Raw genomic sequence first — 13082 nt, 5'->3', positions numbered from 1 at the left:
AATTACAAAGTTAGATAAGCAGATCTATTGCTTATATGATCTCTTACTAGTTTTTAAAAAATACACATGCACAAGAATTGCACAGTCACAACAGAACCACCCACCTTCATTGCTGTCGAGTTACATTCAGATATGCCTTCAGATTTATATGCTTTACGTATTTACTGCTTGGATTATACAAGCAGCTACATAGAAACAATACTTGAGATTACCGTGATAATCAGGTATTTATTTATTTAAAGGTTAAGTTTTTAAAACTTGGAAATGGTGGGGCTGGAGCGGTAGCACACCAGGTAGGATGTTCGCCTTGCATGTGGCCAACCAGGTTAGATTCCCAGCATCCTATCTGGTCCCCTGAGCACCACCAAGAGTAATTCCTGAGTGCAGAGCCAGGAGTCACCCCTGTGCAACACCGGGTGTGACCCAAAAAGAAAAAAATGACTTGGGAGGGAATGGATTGCCTTTCTTGAAACTCCCTTGCTTAGATGTGTTAGTAATAATAGTTTTGAAAATGCTGTCCGAGAAGTTTGGAACAGAAAAGAATCCTCCAACATCCAAACTTCTCCTTAGAGACTCTTGCAGCTTTGAGTTGAGTCCAGACTGGAATCCCAATTTCACTGAGCCCACATGATGCACTTTTTCCACAGAAGCTCCGGCCTCTTGCCTTGAAACTGCACCATGTGTCCATTTTCTTCTAAAACAATCATAGATAGCCTATGCATATATGGGGAGATGCGTGCCAATAAATATTCAGGTCGATTCAAGATATATGGCCATAGGTAGTCAACTTAGGATCTGATCTGATGTCTTGATTTCTTTTAGACTTCTTTGATCTGTTACGTTTTTCTTTCTCCACCTGCATCTTTTTGTAATTTCTTCTATATTTCAACTTCGATAAAATAAATTTGGATACACTTGCTAAATATGGATACCTAACATTGATCAGTGTGCTTCCAGAGGGAATAGCATAGGAAAACAAGCCTCGTTTTCTGTACTGGGCCTTATTCCTATTTATTGGAGCAGTGTCCGTTGCTGAGGAGATGAAGAAAATATACTGCTGTGTGAAAAAGACATCTGGCAGGGTGGGGTCCACAGAAGATGGTAGCTGCTATCACGTGTAGCTTTTCCCATGGTAAAAGAAAATGTTTATTCTTTTGTTTGATTTGCATTGTGCTTTCAACATGATCCCAGATGATAAAAGTCTTATTTAATTCATTTCCTGATGGGGCTTAACTACAGACATAAATCTGAATCATCATCTTCTACGGTCTGATTAAATAGTCTTCAATGGGAGTACATCTAACAGTTTGCATTCCAGATAATTTGCAAACTATTTCACATTTAGTATTTTCTGTTCCACTGAATTTGCTTACAAAAATATTATCTACTACAACGAAACATTTATTTTGGTAATGGTGAATCATGATGAAATTCAGATGGTAAATCATCAAGACCAAGTATAAAATACAGCAACGGCAGCACAATATTTTTTATTTTATAGGCTGGAGTATAATCATTGTACCAGTGTCCTCCTTCAAGTTGTAGATAACACCTGTCATAAAATTAGATTGCTCAGGGCACCTTCCTAGCACTATATACTAGGCATGAGGTGATTAGCAGCATAATTCTGGAACACAAATGTGTGTATGTTTAAGTTTTCTGAGGATCATGGTGAATTAAAAAAATATATTTATTACTTTTTTTTCTATTTTCTCTTAGCTTACAAAATTCAGGAATACATCATATTTTAATGTGTCAGTGCACATTGTAAACCAGTGCTTTGTTTTGCATTTTCCTTAAAGATAGCGACATAAATTGATGTGCTGGGCTTCGGAATGCTAGCAGCTAGCGTAGGGCACTGCTTCCTGTTTGAGTGCAAATCTTAGGAGGAATAAAAAAGCTACGAGCACAAAATCCAGAGACCCCAATTAGAGTCATCCCTGAGCAAAGACTGGAAGATCCAGTGGGAAATCATAGTCCAGGCATGTAAGACCTGCAGTCCTTCTAGAGGGGATGGGGTGCATGTTACATCCCGATGATTCCTAAGTTTTTCCTTTACTTTCTTTGATTGTTGACCTTCGGGTAATGCTGCTTTTGGTGAGTGCATGTTTGTTGATGCTTTCCTAAGGATGATATGAATTTGGTGTAACAATGCCCTTCTTTTTGTAAATATTTGCTTCTATTCTGTTTTCAACCTGCTTAAATTAAATGTTAAACATTTTTAATAGTTATGTAAGATATTGAAAACAATAATTACTTTCAACTTTAGGATATCTTCTTTGCTTTTAGGTCACACCTGGCGGTGCTCAGGGCTTACTCTCATCTCTGTGCTCAGGGATCACTCCTGGTCGGCTAGGGGATCATATGGGGTACGTGGGATCCAATTTGGGTTGGCTGTGTGCAAGGCAAATGCCCAATACACTGTAAATAAATAAGATATCTATTTTTTGTTAGCTTCTTTTCTCTGTAATCTACCTGTTTAAGATCTGGTTGCAGATAAATTCAAGGTCATGTATAAAATATAGGACATTGAGATAAATTTGAAGCATAAATGGTCCACATCTTTTTCTTGGGGGAGGGATGGTTTTGCATCACACCTGGTGGTCCTAACGGTCTACTGCTCCCGCTCTCAGTGCTGTAGGGAACACAAGGAACCATGTGATGCCAGGGATCGAAACAGACTCCAACATGCAAGGCATGTGCCCTAGCCAGTTAAGAGGAGATGAGAAGAAATACAGATTCTCTTTTAGCATATGAGATAAGAATTTGAAAACAAATCAAATCAGAAAGCCCTAAACTCAAGACACAGTCATAGACTTTTAATAGGTTCTTCTAGTTTGGAAACTAATGTTTTGTTGTCTAGTACTTGTTGCTTCTCCAACACTCACACAATAGGAGATCTTGTACGAGTACTACATATAGGAAATAATGTAAGTGAAAACGTCTGGGAGTTTTATTTATCCATAAGGTAAACAGGCATCAGCTACTTCACTGTATTCTCTTTCAGTTGACTTTTTTTGTGTGTATTCGTTGAGAGGATGTGGGATGTTGACTTAAATTTGACCTGCACTTTCCCATATTTTCTTAATTATTTAGACATCCAGAAAAAAGGCCACATGTTTTAAAATGATGCATAACATTAAAAAATGTAAAATAATATGCCATTATGGTTCTAGGCAATTTTCTAGGTGATTTTGAACTTCCTCTTAAAACAGTTTGTTCTTTTTTTCCTTCCACCATTAACATGGTGGTAGTTTAAGGGGAGGCAGGAGGAAATGCAATAAGAAATATTTTTGCAGGGCATTTGCCTTGCATGTGGCTGACCTGGCTTCAATCTCTGGCATCCCATGTGGGCCCATGAGCACTCCCAGGAATAATTCCTGAATGCAGAGCTATGAGTAACTCCTGAGCACTGGTAGGTGTGGCCCCCAAACAAACAAAATAGTTTTGCAATTTTTTGTTTCCCAAGCTTCTTAAAAAATAAATATAACATACAAATTTGTTTCTTACCTTCAGTCAGTTATAAGAAGCTAATATGCAGAATTGAGAACATTATGTTTTCTAAACTCACTGTTGTTCTTTTTATAAGTTTTAAGTGCCTGTTGACTCATATAAGCAAACTATATTGTAAATATTAGAATATGAGTATGTGTAAATATTCTCTAACTTGAATCTGCTGAAAAACTCAATTATGACATTTGAAAATATATATAAATATCAAAATACCACTTCAGTCACTTATACTTTATGTGGACAAACGACTAACACTTGGTAATAGATGCCCACAAATTTTTATTCTTTTTGCCTAAACAGCACTTCCTCCAGGTCTGACATCTGAAGTCCCTTCTGTGCTCCTTGACCAGTTTCCTCAGAGATGTCCTAACTGTCCCACTGGTGAGCAGGCTCCCTTGTTTTGGGAGCACTGCTGGGTGCATCTTCATTATACTCTCTTCTCTATTTATTTTACCCACGTATGTATGCATTGAGCTTGGGGGAGGAAGGGTCTGTCTAATTCCACTCTGGATGTCTTACAGCTCCTTGTTCACAGCAGACCCTCCTGTTTGTTAAACAGAATTGAATGAATGGATATTGTTCATTATTATTCCTCATTCGGGGAAGCCTTTCTAGGCTTTGAGTTGTCACTTCAATCCATCAACAAATATTTAATGTGTGCAGTCTACATTCTGGGTTCCAGAGATACGCAAGGAACAGGGAGAGGCACTGTCTTTGCCTCCAGTTCTCATTCACAGGGAGGGAGTCAGCTGGGACAAGTAATTCAGTCAATATGATTTTAGTTGAGATGAATACTCGGGAAGCAATGCAAAATTCAGCAATGGCATTGAAAGTGTCTGAAAGTGTCTTGGGGTGCTGTATTTGCTAATGGGGCCAGGACAAACCTCCTCTTGAAAGCATGTTTCCAAGTTGAGGACAGAATTATGAGAAGAGGGTAGCTATGTGAAGCTCATGGGGATATTATTCCAAACAGAAGGCATAGCAAGTGTGTAGACTCAGAGGTTTTTGGATGCCTAAAGGAAGATTGCCTCTGTAATAGAGGGAGAGATAGAAGTTCAGACACTAACAAAGGCCAGGGCAGGGTGTTGGAGACTAAAAAACTTAAGTTGCAATGGGAAGTCTTTGGTGATTGTTCTCTGAGGAAATGAATATGAGCTAATTCTATACAAATGAATTCTCAGTATTGATTTTTAAAGGTACTGGCCGTGATATCCACCAATTTGTTGAAATATGTTAGATGCTGACTTACAACTTGAATCTACAGATACTAACATAATTCTGTTCTGAAAACAGGCATGTAACAGACACGTTCTTAATAACCCCATGTTATCTGTTATATACAAGTTACTGTAAATTTTAAAGAAAGTATCACCACCACAATGTCTTAAGAATCAAAAGTGCTTGCTGCAAACTGCAGCTCTGAATATGTCCAGTTTGGTTTCTGAAGTTGATGGAAAAAAAATAGTCTACTACTTCCTCCTATAAACTACTTTTATGGACACAATTCAATTTAGAGTATTTTAATTGCTCATGATTGCAGCAATAGATTTGAGATAGGCATCAGCAGGTCAAAATCACTGACGTGGCTCAATTAATATGATTTAGCTACCTAGAAGGACAAGGAAATAGGTTGTACTTCACCATATCACGGGGTAGAAAGATGTGGGCTTAATGTGTCTCTAATTGCTCTTTCCTCAGGCCCAGCCATTCCTGTCATCCGTCTCGCTGGTGGGAGCAGTGCGCATGAAGGCCGGGTGGAGCTGTACCATGCTGGTCACTGGGGCACCGTGTGTGATGACCAGTGGGACGACGCAGATGCGGAGGTGGTCTGCAGGCAGCTGGGCCTCAGGTTCATTCCAATTCTTCTTCTGTTCTGTGTCAAGTGTCGAATCTGTCATTTCCATACCCAAAGGCAGGTGCAGTGTGTTTAAATTGTGCACTTCCTTGAACAAATAGGAAAAAGGCCACCTTTTGATCTTTGGACTAGGCTGGAGGCTCCCTGGAGAGAGAGCTTATGTGTGTACGCCCCTGCAGGGCTGTTTGTTTCTGAATTCAATTGATTTTTATATCCTCAAGAATCTGACTAAGCCTCGACTGCTTTTTTGTCAGTAGCCTCTGCATTGCGCCTGGGTAATGGCAGCTGATAGTGACTTATCAACGGAAGGTGATGAAAGGCGTTGTTAGGCTTTAACTTGAGTTTTTGATTCATTTAAATTGCAGTTTTAGGTAACCTGGTTCCAATGGTGTTAATGTTTATGGTGTTGATGCTGAGTTACTCACCCACCACCCAGCACCTGCCCAGGCTCCTTCGCTTCTGTCCCTTTGTCATATCAACTTTAACTGGAGTTTAATCTCTTTCTTTCAAGGGTTGTCCCAACTTTTATCCCTTACTTCCTTATTTGTTAGGTATGTCTTTAGAACAAAGGATGTTTATTGATCTCCAAGGGAAATAAGCCCCAGCCAGGGTAAGATAAATGAATCATGTACAACAGAGACAGCAATAGAAAAACCAGCCTTTTATGTTATTCCAATTGTGATTATTTTTTTCTGGAATAGCATGTTATCGTTTCAGATCTTTTAATCACTCTCTGTGGTAATTCTGGACATTCGTATGACAAGCATAAAAATTTCTCTGATTATCTTAGGGGATCTTTAAATAGTAAATATTTTACTTCATTTTCTTCTTGTTGGGTGGGGGGCATATCTGTTGATAATCAGGGTCCATGTGGTGTCAGGGATCAAACCAGAGCTGCTGCCACTTGAGTGCATCCTCAGATCAGTATTTTACTTCAAATTTGAAGAGATATTTTTCGTGGGTACCTACTGGGTAGAGGGGATCCAAGGTGGGCGACCTCTGGAGATTAAACCTTCTCTGCCCTTGTATCATTTGGTCCACTTAAGCACAAACTTGTTTGCAGCATGAATTATTCTACTCATGGTTTGGTAACTGTCCCTTTGTTTCAAAACAGATTATATTGAAGTCTTTCAGTGTAAACCATACATATTTTAACACTTTATTTCTAATTATCTAAATGGTTTTTTGTGTGGGATCGGAGTTTGGGCAACAACTGATGTTTCTCAGAGGCTGTTCCTGGCTCTGTGCCCAGGAGTGACCCTCCGTGGTCTTCAGGGGATTGTATGTGATGCTGGGAATTCAGGCCAGATGTGGCACCACAGCTGCATTCAAGGCGAGTGCCTTACCTCCTGTACCCCTAGTATTCATTTGTTACACATCTCAAACATGTCCTCCAGTGCCAGATTACATTATCACAGCTGTAATTACTGTAATGGGTAATCACTCACTATAATGGGTAATCATTCTTCATATTATCTCATTTTCCATCATATTGAAGTCCCATCATTGCTTCTACAATACCCTTGAGAGTGGGTTCATTTGAAACTCTTTAGTCCAGGGCCTTCAAGTGCTTCTGGGTGCTGTGTCCCCTCCAACCTCTTTCAGGCCAAGGTGTCGGTGTCAGTTTGCTTGACACTGTTGTGTTAGATCAGACCAGTTCTGGAGAATTCCCCGCCTCCTGGTTTCCTTTCTCTTATTATCATTTAGTCAGCTGTACTTATCAATTTTATATATAAAAATACCCCAGTGTATGCATATGTATATTTACTATCAATTATGACATGCTAATTGACTTTTATTCAAATTACTAAGAAATACATGCCTTTTCCCAAAATAATAACTTTCAGAGCATATTAACAACATATTTAACATTAGCAATTACAATACGAATTAGTCTAAGTTTAATCCACATAGCATTTTAAATGGCACATTTCTGTGGAGGAAAGATAGGCTTTTATTACTGAGGAAAATGCATAAAAATTTAAATGAGACATTATGAAGATTAGTTACATATCCATTACGTGCAGTTATAGAAGTGGCTCTAATAATGTCTTGTAATGTAGAATTCTCTGAGAGTCAAGGATTGTTTTCACTGAAAAAATTATGATTATTATTTGGCTTTTTGTGTCACACCAGCGATGCTCAGGGGTTACTTCTGGCTCTGCACTCAGGAATTACTCATGGCGGTGCTTGGGGGACCATATGGGATGCCAGGGATCGAACCCGGGTCAGCCAATATGTAAGACAAACACCCTCCCCACTGTACTATCATTCAGGCCCCTGAAAAAATTCTTTTTTTATCTTTTAATGTAGGAGTACTGCTATTTATTCAGCCATTGATTAAGTTGATTGAATTGGGCATGAACTCCACATTACTTTTATTTTTATTCAGGATGTTAATTTTATTTTTTATTATTTTTTTAATTTCCGTGAGATATAGTTACAAAACTTTCCTGTTTGAGTTCTAGTCATACAATGATCGATCACCACCATTGCACATCTTCCACCATCAAGGTCACCAGTATCCCCCCCATCCCACTCCACCCCTGCCTCTATGGCAGACAATTTCCCCCATACTCTCTTTTGTATTGCTTGTTATAAATAACATAAGATGTTGGCTGCAAGAGCGGCCACATGTTCCTGGAATTCTAAAATTTTAGATAATTAGGGTCTGGAGAAATCTCTGCGGTGAGCTGCTCGGTTTGGAGATTTCCTTGTGTGTCTCTGGATCATGACCATTAAGGAGCTCAAGTAGCAACCAGACGCAGTTTGTGGCTTTGACTTCCAGGGTCCCATGGGGACGGGTTGTGGGTGATGAAAAGAACTGACCTATCCTCTAGCCCTTGAGGCCTGGAGTTTGCCACCTTCACTGGACCCACATACCTGCACTTCTCATTGGGTTCTGGAAGTTGGCGACCACCAGGGATTTTAGGGGGCAGGTGGAGGGACGACGCCTGCCCCCGTCTGAGGCACCCCGGTGAAGTCAGCCTGGCTTAAAGTCTGGAGGCATCTCTGCAGTGAGTTGCTTGGTTCAGAGATTCTTTTGTGTGTCTTTGGATCATGGCCCTTGTTTCCATCTTTTCCAGAGAAAGAAACGATTGGTATATGCCCTGCAGGGTGCCTGCATTGCACCGCATGGGCAGCCCTAACTGCAGCTTTTGATCTCTTTCAAGATTTATGGGTCTCTGAAATAAGATCAATAAATGAGCTTGTATAGCTGAGCTGGAGGTGGTTTGTGGATGTGGCTCCCACATACCTAACCTTTAGCCATTTAATTTCTTGGTAAACCTGACTCCCAGTTGTTGGGGTCTGGCCAAAGGCACAGCAGCAATTTGGGGGTGTCTGGAAGTCTGAAGGCACCATCAGGGTGCTGATGCACTTGTCCCACAGATACAGGCTGACCTGCTGGTGGCACCATACCCCGACTGAAACATCTCTTACACAGAGGCCATGTTGACAAACAATAGTCTGCCGCATTGAAATCTTACAGCTAGGGCCCAGCCATAATAGCACAGTGGCTAGGACAGTTGTGACTCACTTCTTGTCAATGGATCGTCACAAGTTCAAAACCCTGGGCGCACTGGATGTGTTTCTGGAAGCACTGCTGTTTGCGATCTCCAGTGCTGAAGGTGACACTCAGGCAAAAGTATTACAAAAAGGGGTTCAACCCCCAGTGAGTCCCCAAACTAAAAATGTTTTTCCATCGCCATGGCCAGGAAGTGTGACCTTTGGCTAGCACTTGTGTCCAAGCACAGGGACTCCTGTGTGTTCCTCAGTGGAGATGTGACCGTGAGCACGTGTGCAAGCATCACAACTAAATGAGTGCAAATTTTGGTGAACATGTGGCTAAAGTGTGCAAGCTCTACAACCTGAAGTGTGACACCTCAGCAAACACCACAGCTTGAGCACTGTAGTGAAATAAAAGTGAAACCTTTGATTATACAATAAAAGTGGAAAAGGGCGTGAAAAACAAATAAATTAGAGCAGGCATTTATAATGCATAGAGAGGAAAAGAGTGAGATTGAATTTAGAGATAGAATCACTGGGAAAACTAACAGAATTCAACATACCTATGACTTAAGTATTTATGTCTTAATGAACTCTGCTTCTTTTGTGTAAGAGGATTCCTACTGGGGCCGGAGCAATAGTACAGCAGACAGGCAGTTTGTCTTGCATGTGGCCAACCAAGGTTCAATCCCTGGCATCCCATATGGGTCCCTCAAGCACCATCAGGAGTAATTCCTGAGTGCAGAGCCAGGAGTAACCCCTGAACATAGCTTGGGTGTGACCAAAAAAGCAAAAAAAAAAGAGGAGGAGGAGGAGGAGGAGGAGGAGGAGGAGGAGGAGGAGGAGGAGGAGGAGGAGGAGGAGAAGGAGAAGAAGAAGGAGGAGAAGAAGAAGAAGAAGAAGAAGAAGAAGAAGAAGAAGAAGAAGAAGAAGAAGAAGAAGAAGAAGAAGAAGAAGAAGAAGAAGAAGAAGAAGAAGAAGAAGAAGAAGAAGAAGTTATTAAGAGAAAATATATCTTTAAGTATATATGACTGCGAAGATCCACCACAAGCCTTTGCAGCAAACAATAATTCAGCTTGGTGGAGAAGTGTTTTTATTGTACTATGCTGGTCTTCTGAATTGACTCTTTTCATTTGTCTTCCTTCCACTTCAGTTTATAGTTTCCACTTCAAATTCCTTCATGAATTTGCATTAAAGCAACTGCTTTTCCTCTGGAATTCGTTTTGCTCACTTGAGTGCACAATACTTTTAGATTAAATCATTTTTATGGCACGTGGTTGATAGCAGACAGCATATTAACTGCTTGTCTCAATTTATGATTTGTTCCTAAGCAAATTTAATCCCAGTCTTGTTTGCTTTGTTCAGTTCCCAAAGGGAAACTACCTCATTCTTCCTTGGAGTCGTGGTTACAGTTACTTTATAAGTTATCAGCTTTGTAGACCCTCATCTTTTAATGGTGTCTGTAGATTTGGGTAGCTGGCAAGCTTCCTAAGTGCAAAAGGAATTTCTGTGCGCAAGACACTTAAATTTGATGAACACAGAACTTGATGAAAGATGAACAGGAAAGGAGGCAGCCAGATGTTAGAAAACTGAATTGAGAATGCATATGTATACAATGATGCCTTGGGTTGAAACATTTTAATTAAGAATTCTCCTTTTGCTCTAAATTCTGTCACTGTCACTGTCATTCTGTTGCTCATTGATTTGCTCCAGCGGGCACCAGTAACATCTCCTTTGTGAGACATGTTTGTTACTGTTTTGGGCATATTGAATACTCCATGGTAGCTTGCCAGGCTCTGCCGTGTGGGCAGGATACTCTCCGTAGCTTGCGGGGCTCTCCGAGAGGGGCGGAGGAATCGAACCCAGGTTGGCCTTGTGCAAGGCAAATGCCCTATCTCCTATTGAAGCATATTCCCATGTTTTTCTCTTTTTCTCTTTTTAACATTTCTATTGTTGATTATTCTCATGTATATAATTGAGGATATTACACTGATTAAAGTTAGTCAGAAGGAAAGGAATAGATACAAAATCATCTCTTTTGTAAGTGAGACTTAAAGATGCACAGCAAGATAGTAACATAGGGCCAAAAGCAACATAGAGAGAACTGATTCACACAATTGAATTGGGGGTGTGGTTTGAGAGGGAGGGGTGTTGGGGTGGTTGGGAGAGAGAGGTGTGGTGTTGGGATTATGTGCATAAGAAATAATTATTAATAGTATTCTAAACCACAGACAGTCAATCAGAAATGCTTAAATGGGAAACAGATACATCATTGGAAAATTAATTAAAAGTATAAATGCTCTAAAATTTTTAAGCTAAAATAGGCTCAATTAAAATATGAATGCTTTAAACTTTTAAGGCTAACATAGGCTAAAGTGTACTTTCCACACTAACTGTTCATTTTGATAGTTACAATCTTCACTGAAATCTGGGTTTTGAGATGTTGGCTTTGGGATTGTCATTATGGGATAGGTAAACTTTGCATTAATGAGTATACCAGTGACTTGATTTAACAAATTCATTTCTCTCCCAAGAGACCTGAAATAGGCATCTCCTGGCAAGCATGGTGGTTCCTACTGGCAGTTCTGTGGGCCTTAGACCAGCACCTTAGAACTCACAATTTCTTCTCAAAGTTTAGCCATCATCTCTGCCTTATATCAGCAGGAAGGAGGAAATGGGACATGATTACACCTGGAAGTGCTACTGTGACACTTCTACCAAGCACCATTTGTCAAAACTTAGTCATCTAAAATAGGTAGAGTTTCAGGAGGGAAAGATGAAAAATTTCAAGACTGGAAGGTGGTAAAAGTTGTATATATGTAAAAGTATGAATGTACTTAGTGCCACTAAGCTTTGCACCTAAAAATGGTAAATTTCATTTCATATCTATTTTACAGGAATCAAAGAGTCATCTGGAAGAGGGGAGACTGGGAAACGTAGACTTTGTTCTAGATAGCCATTGTTCTTCTCACAAGCCAAAGTTTCATTACTAATGAGAAAAAGAGACTAAATTGGAGAATAACCCGCAGTCTGAGATATTTGTGATGACTGAAAATAGAAGAGACAACAAAATAAGCAAACAACAAAAAAGCTATATAGCAAGTCATGCATGACCTTTAGAATAAATAGACATGGAAAATTATGGATTTATTAAAAGTATACTTTTATCAGGGGCAAAGGAAATAAGCCTTACCTACTTTTGGTATCTAATTCAGAATTGTTCTGTTATGTTCATTTGTTTAGTGGCATTGCCAAAGCCTGGAGCCAGGCATATTTTGGGGAAGGATCTGGCCCTGTCCTGCTGGATGAAGTTCGCTGCACTGGGAATGAGCTTTCTATTGAACAGTGCCCAAAGAGTTCCTGGGGAGAGCACAACTGTGGCCATAAAGAAGATGCTGGAGTCTCCTGCACCCCTCTAACAGGTGAGGATTGCCTCCTCTTAATCGATCCGCTCTCGTCCAGTATCTTTTGGGCTTATCTTTTCTCCTCAATTTTGATAGTTTTATGAAATGAGCAAACATAACCTCCAATTATACTATAAATGAAAGCTAGCACTCATTGTATACTAAAATGTTCTCTCATTTATAGATGCTCTGAACTTTTCAGCCTAAGGATATAAGGCCCTATAAAAGTAGGCCACAACATATGCAGCTGTTGAGATATAATGGTATTACCCTGTAATGAAACTCAGTATGTAATTTTGAGCTTCAGATATTAGGTACTATATCTTTTGTACATTCATCTACGAACCTGTGCTGATCCTAAAAATGTATTTATGACTTGTAAAATGATTTGTGAAATTATTATTAGTTAAGCACTCTTTCAAGCCCATTTCAGATTGTATTTAACTTGTCAAGATATGTGTTAAAAGGGCATGTATTTCTGAGTGCAAGGTAGTCTGTGTGTGTGTGTGTTTTCTTTAAATGAAATTAATGATTTAATTAATTTAATTAATTTCATTTAAAAAATGAGAATTTAAAGAAAAGGAGAATTTGAATCATCACACACACAGGAATTCTATAATAAAAAGAGCTTGAAAAAAATTGAAGCTTTAATATGTTTTTTAACAAAAATAAAAAGAAAAACTCTTAGGACCTGCAAAGCTCTAAAGTTATATTGTTTTACCCACATAGTTGTATCTATGTGCATATATGTTTGAATTCTTATAAGCAAAATAATATTTATACATTGAAATAGGTAGATTTAT

General features: G+C 39.5%; 1 protein-coding gene across 1 annotated transcript in view; it reads left to right on the top strand.

The window, feature by feature from the left end:
* The window catches only part of PRSS12 (serine protease 12), a 62051-nt gene that overhangs the window by 14324 nt on the left and 34645 nt on the right, over positions 1–13082 (top strand). The window contains exons 2-3 of the mRNA XM_055142312.1: positions 5212–5362; positions 12119–12297. Of these exons, the coding sequence (XP_054998287.1) occupies positions 5212–5362; positions 12119–12297 (330 nt within the window). The remainder of the gene's footprint in view (positions 1–5211; positions 5363–12118; positions 12298–13082) is intronic.

Source organism: Sorex araneus, chromosome 6 (genome assembly GCF_027595985.1).
Source record: "Sorex araneus isolate mSorAra2 chromosome 6, mSorAra2.pri, whole genome shotgun sequence".
Taxonomy (NCBI): domain Eukaryota; kingdom Metazoa; phylum Chordata; class Mammalia; order Eulipotyphla; family Soricidae; genus Sorex; species Sorex araneus.
The sequence above is the reverse complement of the archived record's forward strand: the minus strand, read 5'-3'. Positions and strand labels throughout refer to the sequence as shown.